The sequence below is a fragment of the Alligator sinensis genome, unplaced genomic scaffold (genome assembly GCF_000455745.1).
Source record: "Alligator sinensis unplaced genomic scaffold, ASM45574v1 scaffold741_1, whole genome shotgun sequence".
NCBI lineage: Eukaryota > Metazoa > Chordata > Crocodylia > Alligatoridae > Alligator > Alligator sinensis.
Window position 1 is genome coordinate 692,488 of NW_005842212.1, and position 16,510 is coordinate 708,997.

General features: G+C 48.8%; 1 protein-coding gene across 1 annotated transcript in view; it reads left to right on the top strand.

Annotated features, from left to right (window-relative positions):
- ADAMTS2 (ADAM metallopeptidase with thrombospondin type 1 motif 2) overlaps nucleotides 1-6,433 on the top strand; it is a 236,872-nt gene extending 230,439 nt beyond the window's left edge. Inside the window, exons 23-25 of the mRNA XM_014521388.2 lie at nucleotides 186-315; nucleotides 1,405-1,494; nucleotides 5,756-6,433. Coding sequence (XP_014376874.2) covers nucleotides 186-315; nucleotides 1,405-1,494; nucleotides 5,756-6,225 — 690 coding nt within the window. The 3' untranslated portion in view covers nucleotides 6,226-6,433. The remainder of the gene's footprint in view (nucleotides 1-185; nucleotides 316-1,404; nucleotides 1,495-5,755) is intronic.
- Nucleotides 6,434-16,510: the final 10,077 nt, after the last annotated feature.

Below are 16,510 nucleotides of genomic sequence, written 5' to 3' on the forward strand. Positions count from 1 at the left end.
TGCTGGTGTGTCGGGGATCTCCATGCTGGTGCCGTGTGTGTATATATGCACATATCTAACGTCTGGCAAAATTCTCAAGTTCAATTATGTGCAGCCCGTGCTGTAGCTCAAGTCAAAAAGAGACTCAATACACGATAGGTGAAAGATGAATCAATGCCTAACCGATGCCTTCTCTCCCTCCCCAGTGCTCAGTGACTTGTGGGAACGGCACGCAGGACCGCCAGGTTCTGTGCCGGACGAGAGACAATGCCGTTGGCTTCTGCAAAGACGATAAACCCGAGACTGTCAGGATCTGCAGACTACCTCCCTGCCCCAGTGAGTGCTCAGCTCTTTGTCTCTGTGCCTGACATGCACGATTTGAAAAAAAAAAAAAATGTCAACTGCATTTGCTGAAATTCTTGAACTGAACTCGCATGCCTGCAAGAGACCCCTGCTCGGGTAGCTGCTGCTTAGCAATATAGACCAGAAATCAAGTGCCGGTGGGAGGAGGAGGATTCCCAAGAGTTTTGTTTGTGCGGCTGCCATATGGACCTGCCAGGGGTAGTCTGCCACACTTCCTATGCTTCTGGAAACTTTATAGTGTGGACAGGGGATACCAACTAGTGCAGGCTGGAAGCCAGGAGGGCAGGCCCCACTCCAGTAGAGGTAAAAGATGTCAAAGCTGCTGGTTAACAGCTTCCCCATGGTTAGAAACCTGTTACCTGCTGCTGGTCAATGTTGGGGCTTCTCCACAAGATACCAAAAAGAAGCAGTACCAGCCATGCCGACATGGGCCTTCTCCTGCTCCAGCCGTCACCAGTGATGACAGCTCAGGGCTCTCGCTTTGTCCCTTCTGTGACAAGTAGCCATCTTCCTTGATGGGTCATAAGTTGGTGGCTGCTTAGGCTAAAATATTATTACCTGTCTGTCCTCACCGGCCTGTCTTCCATTTGCATGCATTACTTAGGATCATTTTTTAAATCATTAAAATGATCCAATTAGGATCATTTTAAAATCATTTTTAATGTAACAGTTAAGATTTAATGAACAACTTCATATTGTTTATTAATTAGTTCTCAACATTCGCATTGCTATTGTGTAAGCATAAATATGGTTACTCTGCTGACTTGATCAACAGGCTCTCACTTATCAATCCCAGCCCAGAGACTTTAAACGGAGCAGTTAGGCCCAGATCTGATGTCCCTTAAAACGCCGTGCGAAATTAGTACTTCTCATTCTTCCTCCATAGCTTGCTATCCCACTCCGAGCACAGGATGGGAGGCCTTGAACTTGCAGCCCATTACACAGCATAGCAACACTCTACTTGTCCTCCGAGCCAGCTCAAGCTGTATTCGGCAATTTAGTTGTAAAGCTGTTTCTTGTTAACACATCTTGTATTGATTTATTTTTCCGCCCCTATTCTAGGAAATGTTTCTGATCTGTCAAAGAAAACCTACATGATACAATGGCTGTCGAGACCAGATCCGGACTATCCCATCCAGAAAATATCTTCAAGTAAAAGACCCATTTATAACTCTGCCTTTGCCCTTAAATGCATGCCACATCAAATGTGGACTTTGCCTTTTGCTCTCTTCCTCTCTCTATATGGAAAATTCCCTTGACTTTTCCAAGTCAAATCTTGGGCTGAATCTTTATTTCACGCTGTGCCCTGGGTGCACAGTGTCTTTCTTCTCTGGAGCTGCTATAGCCCTGGTGGTGGAGGTCTAGAAGTTGGCTGGATGTGTGACGTAGGATCTCCACAGTATGTTGCAGTCCTCCGAAAGGGAGGTGGGATCAGTTTGCTTGTCGCTTGGTGATGGTGAAAAAAGGCTCGCACTGGTTCATGATGTTCAGTTTGATAGCAAAACTGAGAACTTATTGTGAATGTGATCACATCACAATAATGACACCTTGTAGTGCTAAAGTTCTCCTTTATCTAATGGCCCTAAATCCCATAACGCTCTAGTTTCAGTTTTCCTTACAGGGTAGTCTGTTGGATGAAAGAATCGATTCATTCCATCTTCCGTCGCGGTGCCATTGCTTGCTCACCTGTGCTGCTCCGATGTATTCCTGACCTAAAATTTGTGTTCGTTACTGTGCCGGGCTCATTACTTACCAGTAGCTCCGTTTCTGTTTGTACTTTAAATGCTGCTCCTGTGCCGTATGCTTTCTTCCAACTTCTCTGCTTGTGTTTTCAATATTTTATTTCAAAAGCTGCGACATTTGTTTTTCTTCACACAGCTTTGCCAGTTTTGCGGGGTTTTTTTTTTTTTCCCTTTTTTATAAAATGCAAGTGGTTCGTGCAAAAGGTTTGTGAGTTTAAGTGGTCAAGGCAATATGACGTTTTCATTCATATGATGTCTCAATCTGCTCAACGTTGGGCTACTTCTGATCATTACATCCATTGGTCTTTTTTCACCATATGCATGTTTGACTTGATTGGTACGATCGTGTGTGCGTGTGTGTTCAATAGACGTGTCAACTGGCAAACATAACAGTGTGAACAACGACAGAATTACCTCAATTTTTATTGCTTTTTTGCTTAGGGAAAAAAAAAAAGATTTAGAAAAATGCCTTAATGTTGAAATGTAGATGGCATTAACTACAAGATCCAGCTTTAAATACAAACAGTACATTGGTACCACGAGTTAATCTTCATATTCAGCATTTTTACTTAAATGACATGAGAAGGAAGCAGATTTAATCCATGGTTAATTTGCGCAGTCCATGCTCATTTCGTGAAGAAAAGGTCATTATTTAACTTCTCAACCTTGAATTGGCATTGCTGCTGTACCTCACGTGTTTGCATTGGGGATCTGGAACTCGCTTGTCATAAAAACCATTTGACATCAAGTAAGTGTAGAAGCACATTGCTTTTCAAACAGCAGTCCTGGACTTAACACAGTACGTTGCTACCTTACTCCATTGCTCATGTCCCTTAGGAAGGTAGCACTTCGGATCGCCAACAATGTAGCACTTCAAACTTGTCATTATCATGTGATCACATACTTAAATTTTGCTGTGAATATGATGATTTCCTGAAACATGTTAACAATTTACCTGACAAGGTGAAAAAGCAAAGACACGTATCTGGCACTGAATACTGTTATGTAAAATTATTGGTGTTTAACTGTATAAATATATTCATGACTGTTACCTTTAACTAGACAACTGTTTAGTGATGTTACAAGATATGGGTGGCTATAGAGAATGGTGCAATAAGGTATCTGGGCATTGTGCACTATGTCTATATGCACTTTGGTTTATCAGGGATATTTTATTAGTGTTTTGTATGTATTTAACATAATATTAAAGATGTGCCAATTCAGTTTGCTTTTCAATATTTTTTTATGAGACCAATTTGATGTGTACCAAAGTGACTGTGAAACTTATTTTTTTCTTACTGATGATTTAAAGACCTACTTCCAGTCTGTCATGCCTACTGCAAATAAAAGTAATAAAAGTGCAGCAAACCTGGAGACTTGGGTTTGGAACGACAATGCCAAATGTCATTCCTGAGTTATGAGGTTCATGTTTATTAATATAAAATATCATATGGAACTAAAGGCTATTCCATAACTGAATTTGATTCTCAGGTCACTTTTTGTGGTGAGCATTGCACTTTTTTTTTTCCTGGAAAAATAAGGCATTTTTCTAAAGATGCTTCTACTGCCTCTTATAACATATGCCCCAAAAAGAAGCTGCCCTTTTGAACCTAAATTGAAATAGTAGCTTGTAAAAATATTGAAAAGTTTGAATTAGAGCCAGAGAAGCGCAGGGCAGAGTGCTCAGAGGGGCCTCCATGCAGCGTGTGACTGCCCAGACGCACAGTTGTGTGCACAAAAGCTTGCACCTGCAGCTGGAGAGGCCAGTTTGAACACGCGTCCCAAGCACAGTCTTTCTGCTCCGAAGGGAGTTGTCTTCCGGGCGCCTCCTCAATTTGAGATTTGGAAACTTTGAAAATGCACTGACTCAAGGAATTGTATGTTTGTTCTTCTACAGAAAATGCGAGAGTCGGTGCAAAACTGGGCTGCTTGCAAGAAAAGTGTTTCTAATCCTGTCAGTCATTGCTAGATTTTCAAAGCAAGAGCAATAATCATTAGCATACGCTAGACTGATATGTTTGCCAATTAAACACCTACCATACCCTAGCTGAGGATGAGTGAAGAGACCGCACTTCTGCTTTCTAGATTCACTTTACTGTCTCCTAACCTGCTCCCGTGCTGTAGTTTGATGCAACGTTGCCGTGAGATTCGACCAGTTTTCGCTTTGAGCTGCCAAAGTCTGATATCGGTAATGCTAAACTCACCTGGCTGGGCACCCCCCTGCAGGCGCGCGTGCTCTGAACGAAGGAGGGGACACGCTTTACCAGGACAGAGCCCAGCCCCCACTGCGTTACACGGCACTGGAGTATGGGACGATGCCGCTGCCCTAGCTGGCTCCACGCCACGGGGCACTGGGACTGCTGAGAAAATAACCCATCACCCTACTGATTCCTAGTAGGAGGGCAGGCATCCGCAATGATTTGGGGGATGGGTATGAACTTTAGCTGCATTTTTGCTTCAGTTCCCACTAGCTCCTGGTTCTTGGCATCAGACCAGACAGTGTCTGTAGCTCTGGGGTGCCTGGCAGGCGTTTGGGGGCAGGCAGCTTGCTGTCCTAGGCTGCACCAGAAGGACACAGGTGGAGATTTGTAGCCTTGCTGGCTCCTGCCATCCAGCTGCTAGGAGTCACAGCATCTCCCCTGTCACTGGACAGACCAGCAGGGTCTGTGCCAGTGACTTCAGACTACATTTGGATTAATGCTTTGGAATAAGAAAAGCCCCTTGCATTTCCTTATGCTGAGTTTTGTCACGTGCAGTTGAATGACACCAAACCTAGCCCTATACATTTGTTGTGGGGCATCAAGTACTCGGGGCTATTGTAATAGTCCCTCCAACCTCCGCTTCGGGAACTCTTTGTTTCTCATCGCTATACCACTTCTTTGCTCTGGTTTACACGATGCAGAGCTTCCCTGTCATTTTGGGAAGTCGGCAGGAGTCATGTGTGCTTGTGCAATAAGTTCAGAGGATTCAAAGGGATTCTTTAAAGGCGTAAAGGGTTTGTGCCAAAGTCTTATCTTGCATGTAGGGAGGAGTTCAGGAGATACCATGCTCGGCATAAAGGGCCAAGGAATGACTTCAGTTCCAGGAACATCCAGTCCACGCACAGATAAGACTTTGGCTTTCAGAAGCTCAGATTTAAATAATCCCGTGGCTGAGGTTACTGGCTGTCTACATGCCGTTCCTCCTTGTCCGCAGCGGCGTTGCTGTTATGCTGCAGACCAGTGTTAGACGGGTGAAGGCGCAATGACTTCCTCATGCAAATACTACTCATTTGAGTGACGGAGGAGCTTCAAGGCACTTGGCAGGAGCCATATAGTCTTGGTGATGTTCTGCTTTATAGCCACCTAGGAGGGTCGTACAACTGCAGCTCAGTTTTGAATCCAGCACTCTGGTAACGTGAAGGTCAAGACTCGGAGCCCAGCGTGCAAAATTCAGATTGGGCTCCATGATCACCTCACTTGTGTGGGTGCAGGATTTAGCTCCAATATAATTAAAAGGGCTCGTTTGACAGTATCCTGCCCCAGCTTGTACTTCAAACCTTGTCCCCATTGCCCCGCTTCAGCAGTGGTTGGTTCCCTCTGACTTTTAGGACACTTGCTTTAAATGCTTTGTGCGGGCAAGAGCTTTCTTTGTCACGCACTCTTTATTTACTTGTCCTCTCTCTCTTTCAGAGGAGCGGTGCCAAGGAGACAAGTCCATGTTCTGCCGTATGGAGGTCCTCTCTCGTTACTGTTCAATTCCTGGTTACAATAAGCTCTGCTGCAAGTCCTGTAATCTGTATAACAACGTAACGGAGGGCAGCAACGTAACCGATTCCAGCGTGGATAAAACGAACGTCATCGAGGAGGAGATCCTGTCAACCCTCGCCACTCCCGCCGGGCTTCCCAGCACGCAGCCCACGACCAGCCCTCTTCCTGTCCCCAAACCAGCGGGCACGGCCGCGCCTTCCAATACAACTGACGACCACCCGGAAATTAATGCGGTGGACGTGCCCTATAAAATTGTTGGGCTGGATAACGATGTCTCTCAACATAACATCATCGCGCAAAGGAGACTGCCTCATGAAAGGACAAGGAACCAAAGAATTCAAGAGCTGATTGCCGAGAAGAGGAAAAAAGAGACTCTTAGGAAGATAACTTAAAATGGAAATGTGGCACAAACAACATTTTTTTTTCTCTTATAGAGATGTTACCAACAACCATAGTAATGCCCATGTCATAGAGACTACAAAAAAAGAAGAGTGGTGCTATGGCAGAAATGCCAAATTCTGAAGTCTGCAGGAAATGGAGTTGACAGATTGTCTCAGAAATGCTTTTATAAACACGATGATGGCTAGGTTTACAGGGTGCTATAGAATATTAATGTCATATTGATACAGTATTTCACTGAATGCGTACAAACCAGGGTGCTTAGGCTAGGTCGGCAGGCTTATTAATGGTCTCTGTTCATCTCTCTGCATGTGTGCATAATCCCTGGGAGTGCATTCAGCATAGAGAGCAGACCCCAATACCTACTGCTGCCTCCACGAGTGGTCAAACATCCAGAGCAAGACCTTTAAGCATCGATAAGATCAGGCACTAAATTCATCTCTGGTTCAGGACATGCCATGGTACGCAAGGACACGCCTGACTTGAAGCACCAAATCATCCCGTGGACTGTACTGGTCTTACTCATTTGGTTTCAGTTGGGCTTGTGCTTGTGTATCCTTTCTTAATTTGGACCTTCCCATGGTCTGGGTAACACTAAAGAAATGCCCAGACATAACCACGGGGATTTTTCATGTTCCCATAAACAAGTGTTACAGGATTTCTCCAAAAGTTTGAGCCTAAAAATATGTACCCAGTGTTTGGTTGGATTTATCCCACATAGACAGCCGGTGCCCTGGCACTTCTGTTTACAAGGATTTTTATTCTGTGGTCTTTGAATTCCTGTAACAACAGCCACGGTGGTCATAGTTGGCATGTCTTGGGTCCGCCTTTTACCCACACTCTCTTTAACTGAAAATAACTGGATTCTCATTTCCTTTCCTTTTGGTGCTTTGTGAAGAAAATGTAATTTTATTTGTTACATTTTTTCCACGGTACAGTTTTATCCTGGAGGAAAATATTTTATATTATCAAGACTTCCTTAGGACAGCTCTGTTGTTGCCGAATGAACAACTGATTTTTCGTTATGCTTTCTATATACACACTGTATCGGGCAGCTTAGATCTTAGAGATGTGTAGCCTGACAATCCTTTGGGTGCTTCCTTCCCCCTCAGGGTCTTCCACGAGCTGATACACTGCAGCATCGTGTTTTCCTTTGCTCACGCTATGGGTTGGTTTATAGCTTTCGGTAAGGCCATGCGCGCTGTTGGATGCCAACACGTATTGCAAGGAAATTGTAGCCTTATAGTTATCTTGCAGGATAAGGAACATGTACATTAGGAACTGAGGGTTTCACCCGAAGTCCACTGAGATCAATGGAAAAGACTGCCCGGCCGCGTCCACATGAACGTGGACGTTTGGTTCCCCCGGGGACATGTAGCGGTGGCCCACCTTGTGCCTCCGTGAGTTGTCCCCAGGGAACGCCTGGACCACGTGCTCTCCGGTGCACGGCAAGTTACCCCGGGGTGGTAGAGGAGGCTGGGGCTAGCACTGGGGTCCTTGGGGCCTCTTGGGGCTGCAGCGGTGGCGATCCTGCCACTCGGAGTCTGGCTGGAGTGTGGCTCCGGCCGGCCAGGCTTCATTTTGAGTGGCGCATGCTGCCCCCACGTGCATCGCCCCACTGTTGTTTTGTGCAAGTTTTTTTGACCCCTGGATATCCAGGCATCAACCCCCTCCACGCTCCCCCGCAGTGTGGAGAACAGCCGAACGTGCGGTATGTGGCACTGCAGACGTGCCCGCGGTGCCACAGCCGGCACGGCTACGCTCGTGTGGACGCGGCCCTTTCGGCTTTAAGTATGTCTGCCATCTCGAGAAGGCTGGGACAAGGAGCACATTTAGTCCACTTCAGGTGACTTTACCACTAAGGCGATGGGGACGAGAAGCGTGTTTGCCTCACCTCCACACCACTCTTCAAGGTCGGCGATACGTGGCAGGCGGTAGAGTCCTTGAGACTCCTCACTTGGTGTCTGTGTGAAATGAGCGGCCAAACGGTCTCCTTCAGGTTGCTACTCCGGTCTTTAGAGCAGCGTATCCAGCTCTCTCCCCTTCCTCGTGGGAACCATAAGCCTGCAGTGGCCTTTGCAAAGCTAGACTGGACAGAAGTTAGATGCCCCCGAACATGTCCTTGGGTTAGCTGCTGGCAGCCAGGCCACTACTGCAGTGCAAAGCACAAGTGGCTTCCTGCTGCATGCTCGAGGACAGGGGCCACTAGTGCAGTGCAAAGCACAAGTGGTTTCCTGCTGTATGCTCGAGGACAGGGACCCGGCTTCTGCTTTGAAAAACCACGGCTGGATAGGTGGCAGTTCCCATGCCAGAGCGCAGCCCTCCGCACCGAACTGTTGGCAGCACGAGGGGAACCCAGCTATTAAGGGAGCAGAGCCAACATTTAACCAAAATAATTTACTCAGTCTATGAGTCCAAGTGCCAAACTTCTCCCTGGTTCAGCTCCTTCACGTGCCCATCCTTGGAGAAAGCCAAGCAAATGTTTCCGAGGTGCTCCGACAAGACCACGAATATTCAGGGACTAGATAAAGAGCTTTTATCGAATAGGGATCATCTCAGGGAGCGACACAAATATCAGGCGGTAATACCATCCCGTCCAGGGCTTCTGCAGGACGTGAACCCTGGACCCCTGGATTTGAAGGCAGGATCCCCAGCGGCGTGAGCTGATAAATGCAGGCTCGGAGATGCTCCAAAGAGCCACGCTTTGCCTTCGCAGGCGGCACAGACGTAACCGCTGCCGTTTCTTCCCACCGCACCGGATGGAGAGTGTGTGCCATTGAGGTAGGCAGGGGCAGGTGCCCTCCAGTTGAAGTAATGGCTCAGATCCAGGCAAGTGGTCAGTGGTGCCCTGGTCAGAGTTGGGGGATATTGAGACATTTGCTGCATCCCGGCGGGCTGATGTTCTTACAGATGCTGGAGCAGGGTAACTCCCAGCTCCAGCAGTTTCCTTGTGGTGAAGAGAAGAGCAAGACTCAGAAAACTGCGTGTACCGACGCACCTCTTCTGTGACGGGGGAGAGGTCTGCAAAGAAAAGGTCGGCGAGACAGCGGGAAGAAACGGTGGCTGCCAGCTCACAGCTGACAATGGGAGGAAGCCTTGTGATTTCAGGGACTCTACCGAGCTTGTGATTTTTTTTTTTTGCCGCACGTTCAGTATGCAACAAAACGGGTGTCTCTGCGCCTGGCTCGGGCAGAGACCAGCAGAGCGTGCACCCGTGGAGAGGTCGAGTTGTCCCTGTATCTGCACAGTTAGGGCTGTGCCCCTGAGAGAGGAGGGCTGTTACCATCATCAAGCATGTTTGCTTACGACAGCAGTGCTTCCGACCCAGCCAAAATGAGGGTCCCGTTATTTTAGGCACAGCGCTAGACAACCCCTGCCGCAAAGTGGTCACAGCCTAACTCAACCAGGCAGATGCGCTCCAGCACGGTCCCCAGCCAATATCCCTTTGCACAGTTTTTCAGGGATGGCGGCCTGGGCACGTAGATTGGGATCGGAGCAGAGGAGCGCACAGCTGAAGATTAGTAAATGGGAGCTTAATATTAAACTCTCATGCAGAAAAGCAACAGGGAGTCACAGTCACTTCCAAAGTGAAGGCAAGCTCCAGCGACAGCTGTTTCCAGTGCTACGGGGGTCTGGTTGCCTGTGTATAAACTAGAAGAGTACAGCACCAGGAACAGAGAGAAAAGGGAAAAGGCTACTCATTCCTATGTAAGAAAGAAGTAGTTGAATCACTGCAATTACACAGGAAATCTAGATGCAGGACAAGCCAAGCTGGATTTGCATTTCCCTGGCAGGAGTATCAAGTGTTTCATGTTTTCCATCTTTCTTCTGCTCGGCTGCTACAACGCAGTGCAAGTAATACTCATCCTTTTTAAATTACCATCTGGCCTATAAGGTTATGACAGGATTAAAAGAAGCTGTGAACCTTGGCTGTACACCCAAGGAGCATATCCGAGTGTGCTATCAAGTGACACAGCTAGGAGCAGGGAGTCCCCGAAAGGCCTGGGTTGGATGCGTTGCGGCCCTGCTCTATCTGTAGTTCTTCCTTCCTCTGTAGGCTCGAGCTGACTTGTACAACGTAGTTTCCTCTGCTCTTTAGTGTGTGGACTGAGTCTGGCCAGCCAGAGAAGATGACATGCCCAGTACCCTCCCACAGCCTTGCAAATAGCGGGTGGGGAGGGGGATACTGGGTGTAATGGTTGCGAGCGTCCCCCCAGGAACGTGAGAGTAACGTCTCACCCTGGAGTTGAAATGTGGTGTTCTGCTTTCTTTGAATAATTCACTCCTTAGGAGCCAGTGCCTAGAGGTTTTGTAGCAGGTGACCAGTCACCCATTGCACTAAAGTGAAAGGAGCCGGCGGTGACCCCTCTAGATACCAGCTTCTTACAAAGCTCGAGTCCTCTGCGAACTTGTCCTGAGCAGGAGCAAATGTCACAGAGCGCAAGGCTGGTGCAGATACATCTCTAGCATCCCACCCAAACGGCACGCCTCGTTTCATCTGTGTATATAAATTAGACCTTTGACTCGTTTAGTCCCTTTGTACTGGGTTTTCACTCTACCTGGCTTTTTCCCCTTGGCTCTTTTTAATACACTGCATCCCTTTTCTGTCCACATTGTAATCTTCTTTCTTTTCTGTGCCAGAGTCAAACTCTTCAGTCCAAATAATTGAAGAAGGTTAAAATACCAACCCGTGCGTGTTTACCTCCGCTTCTGCTTGCTGGGACACAGCTGCGTGTCATCCCCTCTTGCCAGTATTTCTGTGAGACCCCTTCCCTCGGCCACGTGAAGCGCATTGTGTCAAGTCCGCAGAGACCGCGTTCATCAAAACGTCAGCGTGATAACTTAGCAATATAAGCCATTCACATGTTAAACAGGCCAAGAGATCAGTGATTATGAGCAACCAACAGCTTGGCACCTGTCCTACGGTTACTCTTTGTGCCTTTACACATGGTGTAATACGTGGATTTCTTATTGGCTTGTGAAACTTTAGACAGCTGCTTCCTTTTGCAGTGCCGCCTTTTGTGTATAACTATAATTGGGCAAAAGTGTAATTACAGTATACGTCCTTGGAACGTTTATCCATCGCCTAAGTACTACTTTTTGATGCATCACAAGTACAGGGCAAAGTGCCAATTTAATTCAACACAGTACCCAGGAAGAAGACATGAATCTGTTTCCACATAGATCTGGCTCTCCTGGAGAGGCTCTCTGGTCTGAAAGCTTCAGCAAAATGGTGCATTTCCTGGTAGACTTTTTCCTGGTAGGTATTTGTGTATCCTTGCATTGAGCACAAGCAGATCAGCTTTCCAAGTTAACATCTTTCTTGTTTTTCTAAAGTTCTGTTTTTTAAAATGCAAGGGTCAGCCTAAAAGAGACCCTAAACCAACCGTATTTCCGTTGGCCTCAATCAACTCCCCATTTTTCCCTCACTTAGTATGCCCTGAAGAATTGTTATAATCTATTATTCATACGCTAGTCCTGGTTTTAAACACCTTCCATGTAATATTAAGTTCTCACAGTACCTACTTACGATCCTTTAAGAAACAGAAAATGTTTTGAAGTGGTGCTTTACTAGTACTCAAAGGGTTATGATTTATTTTATTATATAATGCATTTAATATCTTATTTACTCACCTACAGTGCACAGTATTAGCAATGTTCATCTGAATATCTGTATGGCACTGCCGTTCACTTACAATACATATGCCTTAACAGCAATCGCAATCAATAGCCATGCCTTGTATATTAAAATGTATATACAAATTAGAACTTCTAAATTTATAATTTATTAAAGTTCAGATGTCTGTGTTCTTTTGCAGAGTGTGAGACTTCCCTTGGACTCCTTGTCTCTAAAGTAACACTGTGTGGAGGGCTGGGGGAGGAAGCCAGGTATGTCCATGCTCTGGTGACTTGCCGATTCCCCGTCTAGAGCCTGCGCTTGGTTAACGGGGATCGGGACATGGCAGCAGCTCTTTGTCAGGGGCTCTTGTGATCCCAGCCAAGAGGCTCTGAAGTCTCCGACCAAAACCCTGGCTGGAATAGGCAGGTGGGCTGCACTGCTTTCCTCCAGCCTCAGAACCAGGTCCCAGGTGTTTTGCTCAAGTTCCCGGGGGGGTAGGTTACTACCCCGCGCACTGCCAAATGCTTTGCTTTGGCCATCCGGGCCTCAATTTGAGCTGTGTGCGGTTTGCTTTTTCTTTGGGCTTTTTTTTCTTCTTTGCTTTCAACGAGGGTTAGAGCCCAATTGTTCCTTTCAAGAACTTCCTCCCCATCCGTCTTCCTGCAGCACCTGCGCGATAGGCAGGGCTGGTTCAGCACCTTGTATTCCAGTCCCCCGGCCGGCGGGCATTGCTACAGGACCTGGCGCCGCACCACCGTCCTTGTCTGTCCGGAGCTGGCACAGGGCAAGGTGCGGTGTGGTGCAATGCAGAACAGCACGTCCTTTAGTCAGGGTAACCTGCTCTCTCAGCATCACTTGAGGGTTCAAAGGCCCTGACCAAACATGGGGAGACATGACCCTTGGTCCGAGCCCACGTGGCGATGCCCTTGTTACCCAACTACACTCTTGCTGGGATTCTGTCTTCCCCTGATCCTTATGTATCCGGTATGATTTTAGCCTCCTGCTCAAAGACCTTCATGGAAAGACTCTCATTGATTCCTCTGGGCTTCAGAGCAGCCCCTCACTGCATTCAGCTTCAGGATGTCTTTAATAGCTCAAGGAAGTCGTTGCTACTCTATTCTAAATCTGACTATCTCACCTTTAAATATTAAACAGGGTCTGAGACGCATCCTCCTAGAAACTGAAATGAAATATATAGCTGTGGTTAGAGCTGCTCTGACTTATCACTGTGTTGCACAATTCCTCCATATGAAAGCAGCTGAATTTCAATGTATTTGCCCCTGAGAAACCGGAGCAGGGGATGGCTAGGTTTGGAAACTCCTGTAGCTCCAATTCAGCCTAAAATCTTTGGACTTCAAAATTCACTCTCTTCCACAGCTCAGTGAACTTAAGACATTTGAAATCTCAGGAAAAAAAAAAAAAAGTGTTGCAGGACTGGAAAACTGTTTCCCATCGAACCCTTTCATACTTCTTCCTTCCCTGGCTTGTCTAGTGAGGCTGCAAAGTCTTAGTGGAAAGGGTTGCTACAGAACAGCTCTGAGCAAGAGCGAAGATTTCGGTTGCGACTGCCGATGCTAACAAATGAGTTCGGTGCCAGGAACGTTTCTGGGAAGCGCAATTAGAGAACAACAATCCAAGTACGAGCATTTGCACTGGATACCCGATCCTGAGAGGTATGCCCGTCCATAAGGAGATGAACAGCACCACTCCCACGTCACCCAGCAAAGGATCACAGCCAGCAAGGCTGCTCAAAACAGACAGGCGCACACCGAAGACATTTGCTTAAATGACCAAGATGAAGGCGTGAGGGAGAGTCTGAAGTGGGCTGTGGGCAATTCTCAGAACAGATTTCACTTACTGAATAACTTACCTGCGGCACTTTATTCACTCGGCTGTAGACAGGCGGTGCATTACAGCAGAAAGCTCTTTGGCAAGGGAAGAAAAGGAAACATTAGCATGAAAAATGGTTGCTGAGGGCAGAATTCTCTGTCTCGTTAGGATATTCTGCATTCATCTCATTTCCCACGGTCACCGCAAAGCGCAAGTACTCGTGTACAGTCTGTCCTGAATGCAGAGTTAGGCCTGGCTCCACAAACCCATCAAAACAACTGCACGGGCTGCGATATGCCGCAACGAAGGGCGAGCTAGAAGTGAGAAAGGCAAAGGCTGTGCTCACCCTGCACATACACTTGTAACTTCTGAGCTGATCCTTAGCGGCCGCATGGCCTGACGCTGAGGAGGCGCCAAGTCTTCAACAGGAGCTCTTCTGCTGCTCCAGAGATCAGTGCCGTCACACAAAGGAGCAGAGTTGGGCCTCGCCTTGCTGCAGCTGTGGCAGGTGTGATCCCAAGAGGGCCTGAGGCTGCCAAACTTTTATTGAGCTGGGGCCAGCAGTGCCACAGGCTCATTTCTAAACCCTATTTCTTGCCTTTGGCCGTTGGTTCTAGGGCTCTGCACACGCAACACCAAATGCTTCATGTGAAAAGGAGCTGTACGGCCCCAGGTGCACGCATGCCCTGGGAGGTTGGTGAGCAGTGGCCGGGAGGCGGAGAGGGCTCCGTACCAGTGCATCGCTGCGGGACTCGAGCCAGAGTCTAAAAGGGAGCAGAAATCTGAAAGCCTGGGGCCACCTCTGGGCGCTGAGCACATGGGGCAGGGCCCGGTGTCTCTTCCCGTCCCCCGGGGCTGGATTAATGCATTGGCAAACTAGGCTCTGACATGTGGGGTCACATGTCCCTGGTCCTTCCCTCCATGGTGGCAGAGCGAGTGGCTCCACCTGCCTCCCTTTCCCTCCCCTCCACAGGCCTCGCTGCCCCTGCGGTTGCTTCCTAGCGGCAGCTCTGAGCCCTGCTTCCCGCGGGCAGCAGCGCCAGGGTGGGGAGGTGGCGGGGGTCTTGACTGGCCTGGGGCCCACGACTTGGTTTGCCTAGGGCCCACTAAAGGGTTAATCCAGCCCTGCCTTCCCCACCTCTCATTTCCTTTTCTGCGAGCTAGGCGTTACTCGCCTGTGCTCCCCAGAGCGCTGCAAGGCTCGGGTCGTTCCTAATTTACATCTTTGGGGAGATGCTACGCGAAGGCAAAGCGCCACGATATAAAAACAGAGGCTGAACTGCAACAGCTGTTAAAAGTAGCAGGAACGTGTAGTAGTTGAGTACCGCACGTGGGTATCTCCGTTTAAGTTGCTCCCTTTCGGAATAGGTTGGAGTCGAGGAAGAAGACGGCGTCCCAGTTTTTCCCCAAATTCTCCTGCGCAGCTGTGTTGCCGGTATGATGTTGTGCGTTAGCTACAGGGCTGCAGATGATGAGAGTCCCCTTGGGATGATGTTGTGCCTCTGGCGGAGACCCACAGGATGAGCCACTGTTGTCCAGACGTCCCAGCACCGAACCTGCTTACATCATTACGCTTCACCAGAAGAACCCCGAAAGGGCCTGGCTGCATCAAGCTGCCTCCCTGGTGCTCGTGCATGGAGGTTTCAGCATTAGGCGGGACACACCTACCCATCCTCTACTTTAACAGTGGTTTTGAATGCAGGCTTTGCAAGCCATCTGCCACTAGATGGAGGCCTGGTCTAGCGAGTGAGAGCGGTGCACTAGCACACACCTGTGTCCAAAGACGAGCAGACTGAAATTCTTTACAGCCACCGAGGGCCCGTCTTAACTGCAGTCAGGGGTGCAATCGTAGCCTGGGGAGATGTACTCAAGCTCACTTTGCTCTAACTCGGGTACCAAAAGCAGTGAAGCCACGGCAGCCTGGGTATCCGAGTACAGCGCAGGGGGGCTCGTACCTGAAGTCTGCGACTGTGGTTTTACCAACCCGGGTAGCAGAGCTGGTGAGATGAAAGCTAGTCTGAGCCTGCTGATCTGTGCTACGATGATACGGCTGAGCGCAGTGTAGGCCTACCCCGCTCAATCCAAGACAGGAGACGAGAGGTACTCCGAACAGAAGATACAGGTTTCCTTTGCCAACCACGGGGGTTCGGTTCCTGAAAGTGCCCGTGGTTGGCAAAACCGACAGGGCCGGGGGGTGAGGGGCAAGAGCAGGGCCAGGGGGGCCGTGCCAACTGTACACCCCCCTTCTCTGAAGCGTGTATACTCAAAACCATGGCTGGCAAAACCATGGTTGGTGAGGGAAACCTGTACTAACTCCATCCTAGAGAGAGGTAGCCCTAGCCACCCTCACCTGACCTTTGCAGAGGCTTTGCGCTACGTAGTAGGCCTGTGCGGAGCAGCAAGTATTCACTTTGGATTCAGATTCGGCTGAGTCGGAGGACGGTGATACGCTTCAGAGATTTGAATCACTGTCCCTATTCGATTCAGTTGAATCGGATCCAAAAGATTCAACGCCGCTTCGGGGATTCAGCTGTAGACTAAATAGGCAGCTGCCTCCAGCTGGTAAGTCTGTTGGGGTTGGGGGAGGGAGGGAGGGATTGGGGCTGGGGCAAGCTGCCCAGCTGGGGTGGGGGGGTGCAGGATGCGGGTGCAGCAGCGCTGAGTGGGGGCTATGCCCTGCCACCACTTGCCCGGGTGGGGGGAGGATGAGGATGCAGCTCATTCTGGGCAGAAGGGGGCAAGCAGCAGCAGGGCATGGCCCCTGCTCTCAGCACAGCTGCACCCGCATCCGGTGCCTCCCTCCCCGTGCCGGTTGGGCAAGCGATGGC